The following is a 20406-nucleotide window of genomic DNA, read 5'->3' as shown; positions in this document are numbered from 1 at the left end:
AACGGTGATGGATCAAGCCCTGATCTTTTGACTGGGTATGAGTGTTCTGTTTAATTCAGATGCTCTGTCCATCACCACCCCCTTTTCTGAATCGTTTTGGCCACTATAGGAGTGGCAGGGTATGCTCAGACATGAGTCCCTTGCTCACTGCACCATCAGGATTCAAGCAAGCCGGGCCGAAGACGGCTGCAATGCCAGAAACCGGTCCCCGGAAGCTTGTTTCCTTTCCAGTAAAGAATTGGCTTGGTAGTTTGGTTTGCCCTGTTCCCATGATGCACTGGGCCAGGGACAGACTAATTTGCATATAGCCAGGTTCTGAACTGGGATGGTGCAGTGAGCTAAAAAACGGTGATGGATCAAGCCCTGATCTTTTGACTGGGTATGAGTGTTCTGTTTAATTCAGATGCTCTGTCCATCACCACCCCCTTTTCTGAATCAAGAAGATACTCTCAGCAGAACCATTCAAAATAATCACAAATGGGTATTAAATGACTCCGTCCTTCAAGATATCTTTTGCAACTGGGGTTTCCCTCAAATCAATAATTTTGTAGACAGAGAAAACAAAAAATGCCTATGCATTCCCTCGAGATTCTACTAACCAGGTACATTGGAGAATGCCCTATGGATTGAGTGGTCAGTCAAATTTCTTTACGCCTTTCCTCTAATTACCCTACTGCCAACAATGAGCATCAAGCTGTCACACTTGAAGGCCAGAATGATTCTCATTGCTCCAAAGTGGCCCCAAACAATAGTGGTTCACGAATATCCTTCAACTCTCAGAGCATCCACACAGGATCCTAATATGCAGGCTTCACAAGTTTGGAAGTCAGATTCAACACCCCAACCTTCAATCTTTGAACATGGCATCTTGGCCACTGAGCTCATACAATATGGCCAACTGAACCTCCCCCAGGAGTGTATGGATGCTTCGAGAGAAGCCAGAAGACCATCTCCTAAAACATCCTTTACTTTTAAATGGAAAAGATTCTGCATTCTCAATACTCTCACCTGCCAGAAAGAGATGGTTCTTCCATACTTCCTGTATTTGGCTATGGCAAACCTGCAATTTTCTTCTATTTAAGTACATCTTACAACAATCAACGCCTATCAAAATTATCCTTCACAAGTGTCCTTTTTCAAAATGCCAGTGGTCAAGGATTTCCTGGAGGGAATTAGGAAGATATATCCTCCTCTCAGGGGACCTTCCCTTCCATATGAGTTAAATATTGTATTTTCTCATATTATCGGTCTGCCTTTCAAGCCTATACATAAATATTAATTTCATCACCTATCCTGGAAAGCTTCCTTTTTGGTCGCTATAATCTTGGCACATAAAGTTAGTGAGATACAGGTCTGTGTTGCCACAAACCTAACACAGTATTTCATGCTAATAGGGTAGTGATGAGAACACATTAAAAATTCCCCCATAAAGTAGCATTGCATTTTCACTTCAATCGGTCTAACTCCTTACCTACCTTTTTTCAAAATGCCTCATCTCCTGCAGAAAAATCTGTCAATAGACTCGATGTTAGGAGGGTGTTGAAGTTTTATCTGGATAAGACTAAATCTTAGAGGAAGTCAAAACAATGAAATTGTGGTCCTTTACAAACAGAATTTGCCCCTTCAAAATAGTCCTTGATGCACTGTCTTTTGCATAATACCTTGTTACCAGAAATCCACCAAAACCTTACTAGGAAGTCTAAAGCCCATTCAACCAGAGGTAAAGCGGCTACTCTTGCTTTTCTTGTAGCTGCTTTACCTTTTGCAAACCTGCAACTTGGACGTCTGTTCATGCCTCTATAAGACACTATTGTCTTGATTCCGATGAATGGGCAGGTTCCCAAGTGGAGAAAGCCTTTATAAGAAATCTATTTGCTTAATATACTATTCCTTTTATCTCGTCCCTTGCGGGATGTTGGGTGGATGAGCAGGCTAATCTGTTCAGTGGTTATGATTATCAATGGAGATCCTCTGTGAGATACACAGGACAGAAGGAATGGTTTAATACCTGTAATCGTAGTTCTCTCTAAGGGGAATCTTCTTTCAAATCACATGCAACCCTCCCTCTTTCCCAATGGAGGAGATAAAATATGGTTAACTCTATTCTGTCACTTATTACGTTAAAAAGAACTGGCTAAACATCCACCTGCATAGCATGATGGAACATTGGGGGCAATGTTCTATTATCATTGTTTTAAATGAGGAAGCCTATGCAGTTATAATGCCTTATCCTTCCCTATCATTCAATTTATAAAACAGTAAAAAGAATCTGTGAAGGACGTTTTATTAGGGCATTTTTACTTATTTTTAGTGACTTTTAAACGCTGAATGCTTCTCTTCTATCTTTTAACGTAAATCATTGGAAGCAGCAATATGGCCGGTCTTAAGCCTGCAAATTTTACTTTTATTTCAGAAGTACCTTCCAGCCTTTCTGAAGTAAAGTGAAGAATCTGTAAAACTGTGACTTTAAAAGAACTACTCCAGGGTCCCTATACAGAAGTGGGACTATTCAGTGCTTATTATTATCAATGAACATGCCTTGAGAGAGAAAATAAGTTACTACAGCAAGAAGCACTATTTTTTAAACTAAGACAAAGACAGGCATAGCATATTTGTGTCCAACAAAACATTGGCATTACATATATTTCAATGCAGCTTCTGTGATCAATAATATGTTGAATGGCCAAACAACAATTTAGAAGAAAACGAAATGCAGGGAAAATGCTCAAATACAGATTTTGGTAGCATGAAAATGCTCAAAGCTGTGGGAGAGATAATGTTTATCAGGTTATTCCTTGTTTTATCATTTGAAGAGTTTGACACTTTTGTTGGATAGAACCCAGTCTTTCCTTCTTTTTGGGTGTTTAGGACTGCCGCTTGGTAATGAATAGTCAATACTGGGGTAGGCGCTGACTTGTTGTATTGGTGTACAAATCCAAACATTGAAGTAGTGATACAGCAGTTCAAAGGTCTTGAAAGACGTTTTGCCACACACATATCATTGCAGTTGATCTCCTTGGTAAAAACAGATGATCATTTTCACTTTTCTTAAGTTGGCTCTGCCTTCCGCTTCCAAAACTTGCTCTTGAGACACACTGAGAGTGCTGACTTCAAACCGAGTGGGAGAAATTTGTTATGCTAATTCTTGTTGTCCACTGTGAATCTGTCAGACATTCAGGGGCCTCTTCACAAACTACATTTTGTGGTATGTTTAGTAGTACTACTAAAGTCTGTATACTCTCATGGGTGACAAGAAGCGCTGCCATGTATTTACGACATTGCCCATTGTAGTTTTCCCTATGTTAGCCTAATTGTGCAAGTTCTAGGCCTAATTTTTCTTTGCCCATGTAACTACATAACCACGCTTGCTTTTGTGCCCCATTGTACTTTCACACAGAACCTGCGTATGTTTTCGCGTTCTGTTCTTTTCCTGGAATTTAGTCTGAACACCACAGACAAGGTCAAGCAACAATTTCCCTTGTTATTCTTACTGGCCAGGCACTAGCACCTAGACATAACATATGCGTGCAGCTGGTGTGTATGTGCATACATGAGCTACAGACAGACACATGGAATGAGAATTCAGGGGGCGTGGCCATGGAGCTGATGGGGAAAGATACGTGAGCCGAGTGCTCCAAGCGGCCCCGGGAATCACCTTGCTGCGGGACCTGGAAACGAGCCCCTGAGCACCTGAGAAGGACAAGTGACAGGAAAAAGGGGCATAATCCCACTAAATGGGAGGGCTTAGGGAGGAGTAAGTAGGGGTTTAGGGAGAGGTTTAGGGAAGGACCTGCACACACCGATAAAAGAGATAGCCCATTGCTATTCACAAACTGTTCTTCTAAAATTATTCAGCCAAAAAGTGACCTAAAACAGAGGTAAATTACACCAGCTGACAGCTCGCTTAGGTCCAGCACCACACATGGCCAACCACTGGTACTGCAACACCCTCCCATACAAAATAATGGGGTAGGAACTTAAAATAAAACCGAATAGGGGCTAATTCCCCTGCTGTGCTGGGGAGAGGGGGGCGCGCACAGCGCCCCGGTGCTCATGACGGGCTCAGCTCGTCATGAGCCACGGTGGCCGTGTGCTCATGACGAGCTGAGCTCGTCACGGCCACACCCATTTCTCCAGAACGTTCAGCACAGCAGGGGAATTAGCCCTGTGTGCGAGCAGTCTGACCGTAATGACGAGCTCAACTCATCATGAGCACACGGCCAGCGTGGCTCATGACAAGCTGAGCTCGTCATGAGCATGGGAGGGGTTAAATTAAATCATTTACAGTAGAAAATTATGTAATGTCTAAAAACATCTGAAAATAAAACGTATTATTTATTTACAAAATATATTTAGGATAAAAAAATTAATGTAACATTCATTTTTATAAAAAATATACTTAAATTACTTGCAAATATTTTCTAATTCCTCTTTATTGTTTTTTAAGCAATCTAAAACAATGATTTTTTTTACTTTAGCTGGAAATTATTTTTTTTACTTAAACTTCAGATTTTTTTAAATTTAGTATATTTTAATTAGTTAAAGATTGAAATTAAAATGAAGTCAATAGCGCTGTAGCATTTGTTAGCTCTTCATATAAATATATATAAAAAAATAAATTAGATTACTATTTAACAAGAAACCTTTTACAGTTAAACTTTTTTATTTTTCCCTATATTTTACCATAGGAAGACTCTGCAGTTGAAGCGCAGATATGGGCATGGTTAAGAATAGGAAAAGTAAAAAAGTTTATAAAACATGGACACATTTGTAAAAATATGTTGTAATTTAATTTTTTATAATTATTTTAAATGTAGAACAAAAGTGAAAAATAAAATGCTGCATGCACCGTTAACTTAATTTTGAGTAAAATCTGAAATTAGTTTAAGTATATTAAATTACAATTATTATTTCTGAAGTTTAAATTAAAAAATACATTCCAACTGGAAGTAAAAAACATACTTTTACAATGAATTATTAATTATTAAAAGTGATGTATATAATTAATTAAAAGTAATATAGTAACATTTTATTAAAATGTTACATCAATTTTTAAGTTTAAATAAGATTGTTAAAATACTTTACAATAAAATAATAAATATATTTTATTGCTTTGTCATCAAATTATGTTTCTTTATATTTTTAACTATTTTAAATATTGTAACTTAATTTAAAACCTTTCCAATGGGGATTTATTTTAGTCCCTACCTCCATTATGTTCTATGTAAGGGTGTTGCAGTATCAGTGGTTGGCCATGTGTGGAACTGGACTTACTAATGTTTCTTTTTGGCAGATGTAATATACCCTCCTAAATTTAGATCCATCACCTGTATCAGAGTGGGGAGACATGTAAGTCTACTCATTTGAGTAACTTTACACTACATTTTTTTGTGAATAGCTCAAAGTAGTAAAGTTACTCAAAATTGTCAGAGTTAATTTCACAAGTAAATTACTCAGAAGTGTAAGTTACCTTTGTGAATACCCCCTCACTGTTTTGAAGCAGGAAGAATATGGAAGCATGTGTCCTGAATTTCAATGGCGCACAACCCATGCTCTTGATGAAGTTGAGAGCAAAAATTGCAAAATAGCTGACATACTGAATTTTTCCTTTTTGGTTTGCTTGGTATTTTCATATTGAGTCTATTCCACATCCTGTTTTTGATCTGTTTTTGTGGACCAGAAAAGAACATGAGTGCATTTTCCTTAATTAGGTACCAGCTCAATAGTTTCTTTCTAAAGGAATGTGCTTTTTACTTTTCTTACATAATCCTAATTGATGAAGGATCAATTGTTCAGTGCACTATTTGAATGTGGAGTCTTGAACCTGAACGCATAAAAACTTAATTTTTTGACACTTTGGGCCTGATTATGACTTTAGCAGTCCTCCGCCAGCACTGCCAACGTCGCACCCCCAGGAGGGCTGCTAAGGCCATGGTCAAACCGCCCACTGGATTCCGAATCCAGCAGTGGAGTTCTCACAGCGGCGTTCTGTTAGGCTCATAGGGGAGCCTAACATGCAGGATGCCGCAGTGAGAACACCAAGAGAACATTCCTGCACATTGTGACATGCACAATGCCATGCATGCCACTCTGTTAAAAAAAGGGGGTGCAATTCCAGGAAAGCACAGCATGTGCGCCCCCCCCAAGCATGGACCTCCAGGTCCAGAGACAGCAGGGGGCCCTGTTAGGGTACCCTTAGTTGCCTCCCTGCCACCCTTTTCATGGTGCATTCACCGCCATGAAAAGAGCGCTTGAAAGGCACCTTGAAATATGCACTGCATTGCCGCTGCAGCACCGCCAGCATATTCCTGCCTTTGTCTACTGCACCACCGCAGTGGGATCCTGGATTCCTGGCAGATGCAGTGGTCCTATGGTAGTCCGACCACCACACTCCTAATACTGCAGGCGGGCTCGCAGTGTGACAGTGATCAGATTGCCACAATGAATCTGCTGTACTCGTAATAAAGCCCTTTGTGTATTCAAATGTAGAGATGGTGGTCTGCTGTGCCTCACAGACAGGCACTTGCAGTCAATCACAGAGAATCGCAAGAGTTGCAGAGGAAATCATGCCTCATGCATATCAGTGAGGCAGGATTTTTTTGCCTCTCCTTGCCAATGAAGATTTTGCACTGCAAATTGTATCTAATTTGTACATCAGTCGCATTGCAAAACCCAGGTCAGGTCTGAACACAGTTGGGCCCAGATTTATCCTAAGATTGTGTTGCCCTTGTGTCACAAAGGGTGATGCAAGGACAACACAATCCTTAAGTCAGTATTACCAAGTCACGCAACGCCACCTTGAGTGGCCCGGCATTGCTTGGTAAATCTGTATAATCCAAGGCAGCTCAAGCCATGGAGGGAGCAGTGTGAGTGTTCCAATGCATCCACCCATATATTTTGGCGCATTCCCAGATTTACCAAGGCAGGTAAACCGGGGAAAGTGTAAAAATGCAATGCCTTCCTGATAGCATGCTCAAACCTTCCTCAATGATGCTAGCTTGAAATAGCTACCTGCTAGCTTGAAATAGCTACCGCTGACGTTATACCTCCAAAAAAAACAGGTCAACAGAGTCTCTAGCTACTTCTTGCCAGCAGACACGAGAGGGGCTGCCCTTGTGGGATGGGCGGGCAATGCAATGGAGCTTACCAGGGAGAACCTCCTGATATCCTTATAGGATTTTAAACAGGAACTACTCGAAGACCTGAGATCAGATAGGAATGCATCTTTGGAAAGCAACTGTGCAGACATACAAAGCAAACTCACTTCTCTCCAACCGGATGTAACTCGGTGGGCACCCACGTCATGGATTTGAAAACCAAGACGCAAGACTTAGAACACAGCTTGACCAATGCAGAGGCCGAAGCAAAATTTTTCAAGCGCACCTCCAGATGTCCCTTTTGAAATGTGAGGATTTAGAGAACAGATTCCGAAGGGAAAACATTTGCAATCGCAAGCTGGAGGAGGGTGCGGAGGGACCGGATCTGGAGGTGTTTGTGATCCGCCTCTTCTCTGAGTTTTTGTGCCCTTCCAGATTGAAGGTGAAGATAGACAGAGTGCATAGAGTGGGACCACCTGACTCAAGAGGAGGCAAGATGCCATGAGACTTACTGACGAAACTTCATTTGTTTAAAGTTTAAGGAGGTGATCCGTCAAGCTGCACAAAGGGCTGAGGAGGTGTCCTTCCAGGGCTTCACATGTGCACTATTTCAAGACATGTCGCCAGCCAATCTAGCTTGCCACCAACAATTCAACCAAGTTACGGACAATTTAAAGAAAGACTCCTTTAAATACCACTGGACATACCCCTTTGGAATCGCTTTTACTCTACAGGATAAAAATCTCCAGTGAAGATCCTGGACCTGAGGCTATCTGAGGACCAAGTGGCGATAGAAGACGAAGATGCGAGCCGAGACCCTGGGAAAGATTCAAATGGAACTGAACACTGGCAATCTCAGAAGGGTGCGCGCAAACAGCGGAATTGTTGAAGCTCTCAAAAAAGGAGTTGATCACTTCATGCGTACTAGCCTGGAGGACACACCGGCAGGAACTGCTTTATAGCGGCTTCCTTGGGACACAGCAAGGTTTAAATAGTGTGGGGGGTCTAGAAAACATCCTAAAAGTTTGTTGTAACAAGATTGTTCTGGAACAAAGGCCAACTCCACCATCTACCTTCTATCAATGAACATCCTTTATATAGATCAACTATGGTAAGCCAATTCCACCTTACTTTAGTGGATTTTGACCTATCCGCCCATGCTGATATTCTTCTTTTTGGGGAAGATACTTTCATGAAGAAATTGTTCACTTGCTTAAACATATTTCAGGATGATTTTGTTTTGGTTTTTCTTTTCTTTAACATTAGAGGATACATGGGATCCAACACTTCGCCAACCTGCACAGGGGCGCAAGAATAAGTGGATACGAGGGGTACAGGAGGAGCTTCACAAGCTCTTCAGTATTTTATTTACATTCTATATAGATACGTTGTTGTTTCATAGGTTAAGATGGTGGTCACATGCTTAACGTGGAATGTTAAAGGGCTTAACTCGACTGCCAAGAGGCATAAACTATAGAAATACCTATTAGAGCAAAGACATGACTTAGTAGCTATGCAGGAGACACACATGAAATGGTCTGATGATCACAGGTTACACCATTGGTCCTACCCAAACATCTACAGATCGTCAGCACCATCAAAACATAATGGGGTTGCTCTCCTGTTCCACTCCTTGTTGAAGTTTCAACTGAAGGGCAGTCGCTCAGACAAGGAAGGAAGGGTAGTCATGATTAAGGGACGACTACATGGTCACATGTGCACTTTTATCTCTGTATACGCTTCCAATACTAAACAGGGACCATTTTTTAGCTCTATTTTATCAATGCTGGGATAGATTTGCAGAGGGGGACATGGTGCGGATGCTTGATTTCAACCTCACCTGGGATCTGAGTGTGGATAGTACACACCCCCATAGGGCCACTAGTGAAAACTTCCCGAAAATGTTGAAACACAACTTCTGAGAAATGGGACTAACAGACACACGGCGTATTCTACATCCCACTGTGAGAGACAATACCTTTTTGCACATACCCACCACATGCCCTACCCACTAGACTATATTTTTGTAAATCAGGCACTGACACAGGTGTTACTCTCTACCGCTTTTCACCCAATCACAATATCCTATCATGCCCCAACCACTCTTACTATGACTTGGGCTGCAGCTCCAGCGAAACACCAGCACTGGTTCTTTTCGGGGTCCCTGATTCAAGATAAACTGATGCGAGGTGCCCTATCACAAATCATTTGAGAATTTGTTTACTTTAGTGCCCCCCAAGACAAGACACCGCCCGATGTATAATTGGGATACCTTTAAAGTTATACTTAGGGTCAATGTGTTACTATGACCGTGGCCCTCAACAAAGAGGGGAGGAGAGACTAGAACTGTAGCAGGAGCTACGTGAGGCAGAGAGAGCACATAAAGAGAACCCAACACTACCTCTACAAAACTAAACTCAAGGGTAAACTCAATGCTATTGATAATAACAGAGCTGAGCTCACTCTCCTTTGGCTCAAACTCAAACATATGAACAGGGAAATAAAGTGGGTTTCCATTTGGCCAGGTTACTAAGGTAATTGGGGGGAAATTCCCGAAAGGGAAGAGCATACCCATTCTCCACGAGATTGAGAACCCAAAGATCCGATGTAATCAATTCCCAATCTCGTAGAAAATGGGTAAGCCGGCCCCCCACTGGGCCCACATGATCCGGAATGGCGTATCTAGGGCTGCTTTGCTGCAGTGGCAGGGGGCTGGGAAGGGGAAGAGGAGGAGGAGGAGGCTTGGCGACCTCTAGGACAAGCTCTCTGTCTGCCCCTGTATGACTTGTATAGCGTATTCTGCTGCTGCTGCGGCTGCTGCTGCGATTGTTTGTAGGCCCGAAAGGAAGATCTGCCAAATCCTCTGAATCGCTTTCCAAAAGAGCCCCTGGTCTGAAGGCCCAAAGACTTCGCTGTCGCTCTGCTCAGCCATTTTACCAAACAATCCTGACCCATCAAAGGGCAAATCCATCAAAGCAGACTGAACATCCACAGAGAAATCTGAAGATTTCGACCACGCAGCTCTCCTTGTGGCCACTGATGAACCCATCACTCTAGCCACAGAATCAGCCGTGTCCAGCCCACTCTGGATTACCTGCCTTGCCGCAGCCTGAGTGTCAGAAATAACCTCTTGAAAATCCTTTCTATCGTTCTCAGGAATTTTAGGCACCAACTGTTTGACGGAATCCATCAAAGCATGGATGTATCTACCCATCAGGCAAGTTGCATTTGAAGACTTTAGCGCCATGCTGGCTGATGAAAAGATTTTCTTTGCCGCCTGGTCTTGTTTCCTTGCCTCCTTTTCCCCAGGAACCTGCGGAAAAGCACCCGTAGACTTCTTTGAGCAGGCAGCCTGCACAACCAAACTCTCCGGCAGGGGGTGCGTTGACAAAAAGTCCGGGTCACCAGGTGCCACTCTATACCTCTTCGCAACAGCCCTTGAAACAGCAGGAGCTTTCAGAGGTTTCTTCCAAACTTCATAAATGGGTTCAGCCAAAGCGTCATTAAATGGGAGCATTGGTTCAATAATGGAGAAAGGCGAGTGAAGAACCTCAGTTAGAATGTTAGACTTGTATTCAGCAGTAGTAATATTTAACAAGTCTGCAGCCTTCTTAATTACAACGTGATAAGGTGTCACATCCTTGGAAGGCACGTCAGATACAGAGGCCAAATCCCACTCAGGAGACAGCTCAAGACCACTAGCCTCTCTCAGGTCATCAAAAGGATCCTCCGAATCCGGTAGTTCACCTTCCTCCAAATTTTCATCCCGATACCTCTCTTCTTCCAGAAGCCTCTGTGCCTCACGCCTCGACCTCTCCTTCATAAACGAAGTCGACGGATCCAGGACCGACTCCACCGGAGCCGACACCGAACTCGAAGTCGGAAGAGGCAGCTTAACCCGAGAACGAACTGGATTCGGCTTCGGAGTCAAGGGTATCGGCGTCGATGGATTCGGCGTCGATGGAACCGGCGTCGATGGAACCGGCGTCGGAAGCTTCGGCGTCGAAGGCTTCGGCGGCGCCGGAAAATGCCAATGCGGAGCTGGAGCCGGCATGAAACGCATAAAAGGCGCAGGAGCATAAGCCTGGGGAACACCGAGATTAAACGCTAATGGACCCGTGGGACCAACCGTTGCACCAGAGGGGTACATAGCCCTGGAGTAAACTCCAAACATGGCATTCAGGAACTGAGTAGGATCCTGACCTGGTGCCGTAAAGGCTGGATAAAAGCTCCCAGGTTGCTCTTGAGGGAGCGGAGTCTTCACAACTTCGGCCTCCACTTCAGGCTGGTGCACCGGGGTCGACGAACCCGCAGGCAACAAAGCCTCGCCCTCACCTTCTTCTTCTTCTTCCTCTTCATCTTCATCTTCATGACCAGAAGGATGGGATGGATTCGGAGAAGGATTCGGCAACTGCTTTGGTGACACAGGCGAATCCGCACGCGAAGCCTCACCCTCGGAGACCTGCACTTCCGAAGCCGAGGCCTCCGCCTCCTTTTGAAGTAACTTCACCTGTGACTTTTGCCTTGAACTCGAGTCTTTCTCAGAATGATGGCGAGATTCATGACTCCTCTTCCTTTGTTTGTTCCTCGAAGACCTCGAAGCATGCGCCGAAGATAAATCCGAGTGCGACCTCGAACGAGACCTCGACCTCGAACGCTGAGTTCGCGACCTTGAACTCTTTTTATCTTTTTTGCTCTGCAATTTTGCTACGAGGAGTTTCGTCTCCCTCTCCCGAAGAGCCCTCGGAGCCATCTTCTTACAAGAAGTACAATCTTCGACGTCATGATCGAAGCTCAGGCACCAAACGCAGCACTTGTGCGGATCCGTGATAGACATTATCTTGTTACATTCTCCGCACGCCTTAAATCCAGTCTTCTTCGAAGTCATCACAACAGAAGACGAAGAAGACACCAAAAGAAATACAAGGTAACAAAGTTACAATACAGCTACAGACGATCCCTTGAAAACCGTTAGCGTCGACGACGCGGAGAAAAGGGAACTGATGTCATCACGCCGGCGTGGTCCTATTATGGTGTCGGTGACGTCAGCGGAGTCGCGCGAGGTGTCGTGCCTCTGTGACGTCGTCCACGTCGGCGCACAGCTACAAAAAGAATTTCCGAATGTTGCTGACGCAAGGGGATATTCACAAGGTGAGGAATCCACTGGCAGATGTATCTAGCAGAATCATTTCTTCTAAATTTGACCTCAAAGCATTCTGAAATAGAGCGGGTACTGGAAGACACTCCTTTGCAGTGGTCGAATAAAGAGATCACATATCTTGGCATCTGAATTATGGCCAAACTCCCTGAACTTTTTTAAGCTAATTATCCCCCACTTCTCCAACAACTAAAAAACGACTTTTGACGTGGGCTCCTCTACATCGTTCACGGCTGGGCCGCATTCATGCTATAAAAATGAATGTACTTCCCAGATTAATGTATCTATTTCAGGGACTGCCAATCAATTTAGATAACGGTTTCTTAATCCCTCTACAATCCATGTTATTACGATTTACATGGCAGGGCAAGAGAGCTTGTCTCCCATATAAACAGCTTTGCTTACCAAAATCTCCGGGGGTCTAGCATTACCAGAGCTACACTTGTATTATAAGGCTTCTCAGCTAAGGATAATTTAGGGATGGTCTGTAAGAGCCTATGACAAACATTGGCTGCATATAGACAGGGCTGTGGCAGGGAAATGTATTTGGGTTCTCCTCTGGAAACCAAAGAAGGACCGCCCGGTCAATGCATACTTGAACACTCCCACAAGAACCACAGTCAAAGCTTGGAACGAGTTCCTTCATATAGTTACTTGGACCACCTTTCCCTCTCCATTCATACCGATCCACTATAATCCGGTGCGTTCTCCAGGTTTACACCCAGGAGCATTTGATGCATGGAAAGAAGGGGGCTGTCTAACTGTGTCAGATCTCTTCGGGAACAGGGACATACTGACTTTGAACATTGCCAGACAAATTGTTAACTTCCAGCATCGGAACACTACCACTTTACACAACTCAGACACTGTGTGTTGGGAGACGATATGTGAGAATCAGCAACGAGGGACCTTACCCCTATTAAACAGTTTGTGGGGATGGGAGGGGCACTGAAGGGCACCATTTCCTTTTTATATTCTCTACTACTCTCGACCATTCCCGCCCATGACACATCACCTTCTGGGAGCAGACATTGGGTAGGGACATTCCTACTGACCAATGGGGTAAGCTATGCTGAACAAACACGGAGGACTCAACCTGTCGCGGCTTTTACGAGCGGCACCGGAGTATAATACAGGTTAACAGATCACTACTCAGCAGGTCTCTATAAACATAGAAGATCAGACTCACAAGCCTCAGGCAATACAAAACAATAGCTGACAAACCACAGATAGAACACCAACAGATCATCCCCTGATGAAGGTATCAATTGGTACCGAAATGCATTTGGCAAGGAGCGAAAACATTTGATTTGTGATTAACAGTTATACTGTTATAATATTAACATCATTGAAAAATGTATTGTGATTATATGGAGTCTGAAAATGTAAAGTGATCATATGTTGAATTTCATGTTGACAAAATGCAGATATCAGATTATGAAAATAAATAACTGATGATCAACTGTTTAAAAATTGTGAAAGAGTATAACACTTAAGCTGTAGGATTAACACCAAGTGCACAGTGCGCGACTGGATGAGTTCGATACCCATCATAACTTAGTAAGCTATGCAGGGACATTCCTAAATTCAACCACTCCATGTGACTAGGGGAGGCCCACTAAGAGGTGCTTTTTTTTGGCACTTATATTCGACCAAGTTAAAGAAAATATTCCCTGCGGCATCCGAACAGTGCTGGAGAGGCTGTGGTATGTTGGGGGATATTTTGCATATCTGGTAGGATTGCCCTTCGATTAGACCCTCCTGGTCTGAAATCTTAGCACAGGTCAAAGAGATTTTGGAGTATCAGGTGCTAAATGACCCAGGGTTTGTAGTCCTAGGCCTTCGAGACGCCTCTCTCAAACATCAAACGGTAGGGATAGATCAATTCTCTGGTTATGTCTGGGGGTGGCAAAGTTAGCAGTGGCAGCAATGTGCAAGAAGATAGAAACTCCATCTATGACACAATGGAACCCTCGCCTGAGACAAAAGTAATCACTAGAAAGCATGGCGGATATGTTGACAGGCACTTTTAAAAATGTTGAATATGTATGGGGCCCTTTAGTTCGTTACCTACCACAGGGACTGCCCTTGTGTGCATGCCCGACATGGATGCAGGCTCTACACCTATTCCAATATTAAAACAGGCACGAGAGGTAGAATTATTGGAAGGTCTAGAGACCAGTTTGAGGCAAGCTCTGACTATGTAGATCCAAACCCATGTATGCTCTGTGGACCTGTGTATACTACTTGTGCTATTTTTCCCCAGCACCTTTAATTGATTGATTTGTGTTCCTTTTTTTTCTTTTGATAGGGGGAGGGGGTGGATAATGAAGGAATGATGAGAATTATTTGCTACAGTTTATTAACAAACGTGAATTTTACTGAATACACCTGAAAATGATTAGCAACTGATTTCTCTAATAGCATTGTTGTAAGTCGCAGGTTCAACTGTGACAATTGTATACAAAACAAAAAAAACAACCGGATTGTATTGATGTAACTTCTAAAAACTCAATAAAGAAAGTTTTGAGAAAAAATAGAACTTACATGCATCAGCAACTCTTCTTTTGCTGTTTTTATCTCCATTTCTAGTCTCTGAATATGCTAAAAGACAATGTGAATCAAACTATATCACCCTTTTATACATTGATGCACACGAAGACTAAATACATTTGTACAGGTTCTCTACCGGGAGAACTTACATCGATACATTATGGTCTTAACATTTCCATCCATATTCATTGAGGATCCTTGATGATTATTATTTTTTTGTAACACCACAGTTCAAACAGCAACTATCATAGTGACAGGGTGAGGCATTTATCACACCCAGTAAATACCATTACTTATGACCGAGGTATTTAATAGGTGTGGTAAATACCTTCTATTCCAAATTCTTCACTTGGAAACGAGGAACAATCAGTGTTTATCTTCCTTTGTTTTGCCTATTTTCCTACCCTTTTCCCTCAGTACGTTGTGCACATTTACTTGCCAAAATTTGGAACACTGTGGGCAAGAGGCGATATTAAGAAAACAAAATCATAATTTAGTTCCCTGTGCATATTCCTGTTAGCTCTGAGATCAGAATTATGTCTTAAAATCGGAATAAGGTCCTTAGCCGTGATGGCCAATGGCAGCATAATGGCACCTCTTTGGACAATCATGCGGGACAGCAAAATCTTTTCCACCTGAGTCACCCTGCAATTCGACAATCATTCAACCAAGGACATCCCTATGGTGCAGTGTCCCACCCTTCCAATGCGCTTCAGTTCCTTGCCAGGAGTATGAATTGCTATAAAATAAAAAGATGCTTATAACCACAGGTCTCCAACCATGGCATCTTTCATAAAGTCACATACTTACTTTAATTACCAACATCAGGCTGGGAACCCTCGATAGTCAATGTTGATGGAGCAGAAAATGACATTGAAGACATATTGAATCCAGCCATAGACTACAAATGGCCCATCCACATCATTTTATGACCTGAAGTCCAACCAATCGGGTGGAGGTGCCAAGAGTTCCAACGCTCCTCAGAAGCGCCAACTGTCAAGTTGTCATAGCTTGTTTCAGGAAGGTATAGGTGAACACATGTAAATCTAGAAAGATACTGGAGAATAGCATTTTTACGTAAATCGCGTTTCCTTTTTCAGCTCTAAAACCTTCAAAGACGCACCTGCTTGAAATAGGACTACCAAAGAATTTCATTACATTAGCCATAATGCAAAGTGAACAAGCATTGGCATAGCCAATAGGTCTCGCTTTTGGGACCATAGAAGTGTTTAGCCATGCAGCACATTATCCTGGGTGCTGTGCTGCCAGGGATTGAAGAGCTATACAATTACTACACAGTGGCTCATGCTGTCTGAAATTAAAAAAAAGACACAGAAACTGGGCTATTTTTTGCTCTATATTGTAGTCTTTAAGTTTACTGGCAAAAACGCTCATTGATTTCTCAATAATGACAGACTCTAAAATCCTTTCAGGTAATCTCTATCAGCAATGCAGCCTTTTTAAATGTTCCCCTCATCTTTAATTTCCCTAAAAGTATTTGTTGTTTTCAGATGCCGGATTGGTGGAAAGAGAGAGTGTCAAAGTATGACTCCTTTAAAAAGCCTGACATGCGGCCATCACCAGCACACATTCCTGGTGGAGAGGGGACAGCAGACTGAATGGCTAGAGGTACTTCACATCTGGGTCATCGGTGTCTTGCGATAGCATGGGGCCCCTTGCTGAAAGTGACGAGGGGCCCCGGAGTCTCCCATATATCATAGTGCATAATTAGTATAAAAAAAACATAAGTGGAAGGGCTCTCGTCAAGAGTCCACTGCAGCTTGCACCACACATTGCCCGTGCCATGCTGCCAATGACAGTAACAACAGAACTACTAACCATCACACACCTACAAGTGTGATAATTTATTTTAGGGTCCCTGATTTACCTCACACCTCTATGTTCCAACACACTACACTTCCTACCTCCTCATTCCCACCTTTGCAGGTTATGTTTAATCCCTCCCGCCTGAAAGTGGCATGCCAGGCAGTAGTCAGTGTGGCAGCAGGGTGCTACTCAAACCAGTTCCACGTAATAAAAAGAATATCTAGTGTCAGTAAACGTTAGCAATTCCTCACACTTTACTAAACTGCCACCCTCACATCTTGCCGGACCCTGCAAGGCAGTCACTGGCCTGGCTTGAACTCCAGGAACTTGGGTAGCAGCCAATGCGAGTGCCCAGCTGCCAGCCGTCAACAGACTGTGACGCTGTAAGGACGCTCCGGGGGAGAAAGTTCTAGTGGCACTCAGCCACCCGTTCTCGTTCCTTATCCTTAGTCTTTACTCTTTCCCTCCCAGCTCAGACGTGAGGAAGCAACATTCACCTATCCTGGTCTGGCTGGTTGGACAAAGGCTATCACTTTCCGGTCCATGACTGACAGACCAGGCACACCTCTAGCCCAGCCCACCCGGCTCCAAACTGGGCTGCACCTATCGGCTGCCTGTGGACTGTTTGGACAGAAAAATTTGTTGATTCCAAAGCCAATCAGCGTTTCGAAATTCTGTGCAGTGCATTGGGGGTGGCTGAGGTGACCCGATGCTCCAATCCCAGATCGTCTTACACAAATAAGCAGTGCCGCCCTCACTCAGATGACTCCCTTGAACACGTTTAGCTGTGGCATTGGTTGTTGTGCGTTGTGAAAGTGGTAGCATTGTGGACAAATGATATCCGTTAAAAAAATGAACAACGGGCGACGGTCGTCAGGCTGAATTTTCGGACAGCTCGTCTAAAAAGCAGGCAGATGGTCCCATTCAGTGGCGAGGAAGGAAGAGACCTTGTTGTTACATATCACAATCAGCCCGTGACTGTGGATGCCAGTATGCCTTGCAGTGCTGCTTATCCATGCCTGGATACAATGGAGCGACCCACATAATTTTCACTAGCTCAGCATGATTTATAACTGCAGGATGGCTTTTTGAGAAGCACCACCATGCTGAATAAATGCCGATTCCCCATAACAAGGAACGCTTATGGATTCCAAAATTAGGAATTAAAGTAAAGCACCTGTTATCTCCTCTTGCGCTCTACCTGCCTTCACCATGGTCAGAGCCGCTGGGTCTGCAGCCTCGTCTGAGCGCTGTGCTGGGTTGCCGTGGCTGCAGCGGAGAGAAAGCGTGCCAGAGGAACCTTAAAGAGAGCTAACACACCGGCTTGTCACTGATGGATGACTGGGTCTCACCAGTCTGTGTACTCTGATCATGGAGGTGGTCGGAGACTTTGAGTACAGCAGAAAAAATCTCATAGGTCATGGAGCCTTTGCTGTTGTCTTCAAAGGTTGCCATAGGAAGGTACTACACTGTGTTGGTCTGTTTGGCAATTGAGGGTCCTAGTGTACGGGTTTGTTGTGGAATATGCGAGGGAAGGGCATGCAGAGGGATATTTGAAATAAAAAAACGCGAGTGGTGCGCGCACATGCGCGCAAACGGGAAAAAGTGCTGTGCACGTCGCGCGCACTTGTGCGCGTAATAGTAAGCTGGTGGCCGGCAAGGTAGCACTTTTAAAGCAGCTACTAAATGTCTCGCCAGTGAAACGCATGCGCTGGCTCAGGCGAGACCTAAAAATGAGGCTTACGTTAATAAATAGGTTCCGTTGCACTTCCTGTTCCCTGGCCTTTTGGTTTTCGACCAAACATCTAAGCTCTAATGCTTGGTGGTGGTGTGGGTTAAAGGTCAAGTCACCGCTTTACATCTATCCAGTAAGCGCATTCCAACGAATCGAACAGCGGTGGCAGTCATACCCCTCATCGACTGTGCCACTACTATGTCCCTGAGAGGGTGCCCTGTTTTGGCATGAAAGAGGAGATACACTGTGATCCAGCGTGTCATGCCTTGTTTTGACAAAGCATTCTTTGTTAGAGTTTCCATTCGAAACAAATATCAAAAAGTATTTTGTCTTGTCAGTGGAGAACTTTTAACATTACTCTGCAGCCGTAGATGGTTGTCGTTAATATTAGTAAATTAATATTTTCATTTAGATGGTACAATGAATTTAGGATTTGTAAATTGAGTCTCTTGCTTGTCCTACATTTTAAGAAAGCATGGCTCTATGGAAAATGCCCATATTTCCCATGTGGGTCTTGCTGATGTTAACACTAATAAGAAGGCTATCTTCCATGTGAGCATCTCAGAAGATGCCTTACAAATAGGTACAAAAGGTTTTTTTGTTAAGTCCACTGAGCACTGTATTGAGCTCCCACGCTGTCAAGTTCTTTGTTAAAGAAACAAATGTGCAAAAAAAGACCTCACATAATTTCCGTAACCAGTCTAGTCAAGAATTAGGATGGGACGGGAGAGTTCTGCAATATAAGGTTATAGCAGTCAGATATACCATAATTGAAGAATATCTCAAGCCAGAATTCGCTGCATCTTGGACTACCTTGCCCTACGTAGTCTGTCATGTGGACACATTGAAAGAGGATCTATATTCCGAAATGAAGCCAAAAGATAAGAAAACAAGTTACTTACCTGTAATTGTAGTTCTCCAGTATTGGAAGCTTTCATAGATTCACATGCCTGAATCATTCCCAGTTGTTGAGACAGGAGTCTCCAGTACATAAAAAAAGCAATGCTTAGTGTATAGCAAACTGAAAAGAGACCTAGGCCCCTTCCCTTTTGCAACCCATAACCTTCGTTATGTAAACAAGACCAAACTTGTCTCTAGACCAATCAGATCTGCTCACCATCTAGAACACTCCTGAGAGTACCTTTTGCCCCTCAGATTTTTGCGCACTTGTGCCATAGACACCTTTCGTGCTAAATCCAAGGTGAGCCTCTCAGGGGAGGAGGGTGGTTCGCATGTGAATCTATGAAAGCTTCTAATACTGGAGAACTACAGTTACAGGTAAGTAACTTGTTTTCATACTCCATTATTGGAGCTTTCATAGATTCACATGTCTGAATCAGAATAGCCAGCAGTAAATCACAGCACATTTTGTTATGTCACCTAAGACAATGAGCTAGGCAATATAAGTCATCTAACAATAGTAGTAGCTAGACATAAATATATATAGATACATGTTCATAAATCATATATAATACAGCATATGACAAATAAAATGTGCTTATATCACCAACGAAGGAAGGAGGGATGGTAAAGAAGGCTCACCGTTACTGGAAAAGGTTCCTCAGTACTGCTTGTCCCACTGCCACATCCTTCTCTGCAGGTGCATCAAGGCAGTAATGTCTGGTGAAAGTATGCATACTCTTTCAGGTAGCAGCCCTGCAGATATCCTGGATAGGTACGCCCGAAAATAAAGTAGTGGAGGTGGACAGTGCTCTACTGGAATATGCATGGACACGTGCATTTAACGGCTTCCAAGCCACCTGACAGCACTGTATTGCACTTGAAATTCACCGGGCAATTCCCCGTTTTGACAACGGGAACCCCTTCCTGGGGGCACTAAAAGCCACAAATGATTGGGTAGATTTCCTGAAAGGCTTCATTCTTTGTAAGTAAAACTTCAGACAACGTTGAACATCTAAAGAATGGAGAGTTCTCTCCACAGCTGTCGACAGTTGAGGGAAAAACCTTTTAAGGATCAACGGTTTAATCTGTTGGTACTTTTGGAATTAATTTGGGATTAGTCCTGAGGACAATCC

The 20406-nt window shown here is 43.4% G+C and overlaps 1 protein-coding gene across 3 annotated transcripts in view; it reads right to left on the bottom strand.

Annotated features, from left to right (window-relative positions):
* Positions 1 to 20406, bottom strand: part of CCDC192 (coiled-coil domain containing 192) — an 851244-nt gene that overhangs the window by 412621 nt on the left and 418217 nt on the right. For 2 of the 3 annotated variants that reach the window (XM_078675607.1, XM_078675605.1), the window contains exon 5: positions 14803 to 14859. The exons of the other annotated variant lie outside the window; for it this stretch is intronic. In XM_078675607.1, the coding sequence (XP_078531733.1) occupies positions 14803 to 14859 (57 nt within the window). The remainder of the gene's footprint in view (positions 1 to 14802; positions 14860 to 20406) is intronic. 3 annotated transcript variants of the gene reach the window in all.

The sequence above is a fragment of the Lissotriton helveticus genome, chromosome 2_1, assembly GCF_964261635.1.
Source record: "Lissotriton helveticus chromosome 2_1, aLisHel1.1, whole genome shotgun sequence".
NCBI classification, from domain to species: Eukaryota; Metazoa; Chordata; class Amphibia; order Caudata; family Salamandridae; genus Lissotriton; species Lissotriton helveticus.
The sequence above is the reverse complement of the archived record's forward strand: the minus strand, read 5'-3'. Positions and strand labels throughout refer to the sequence as shown.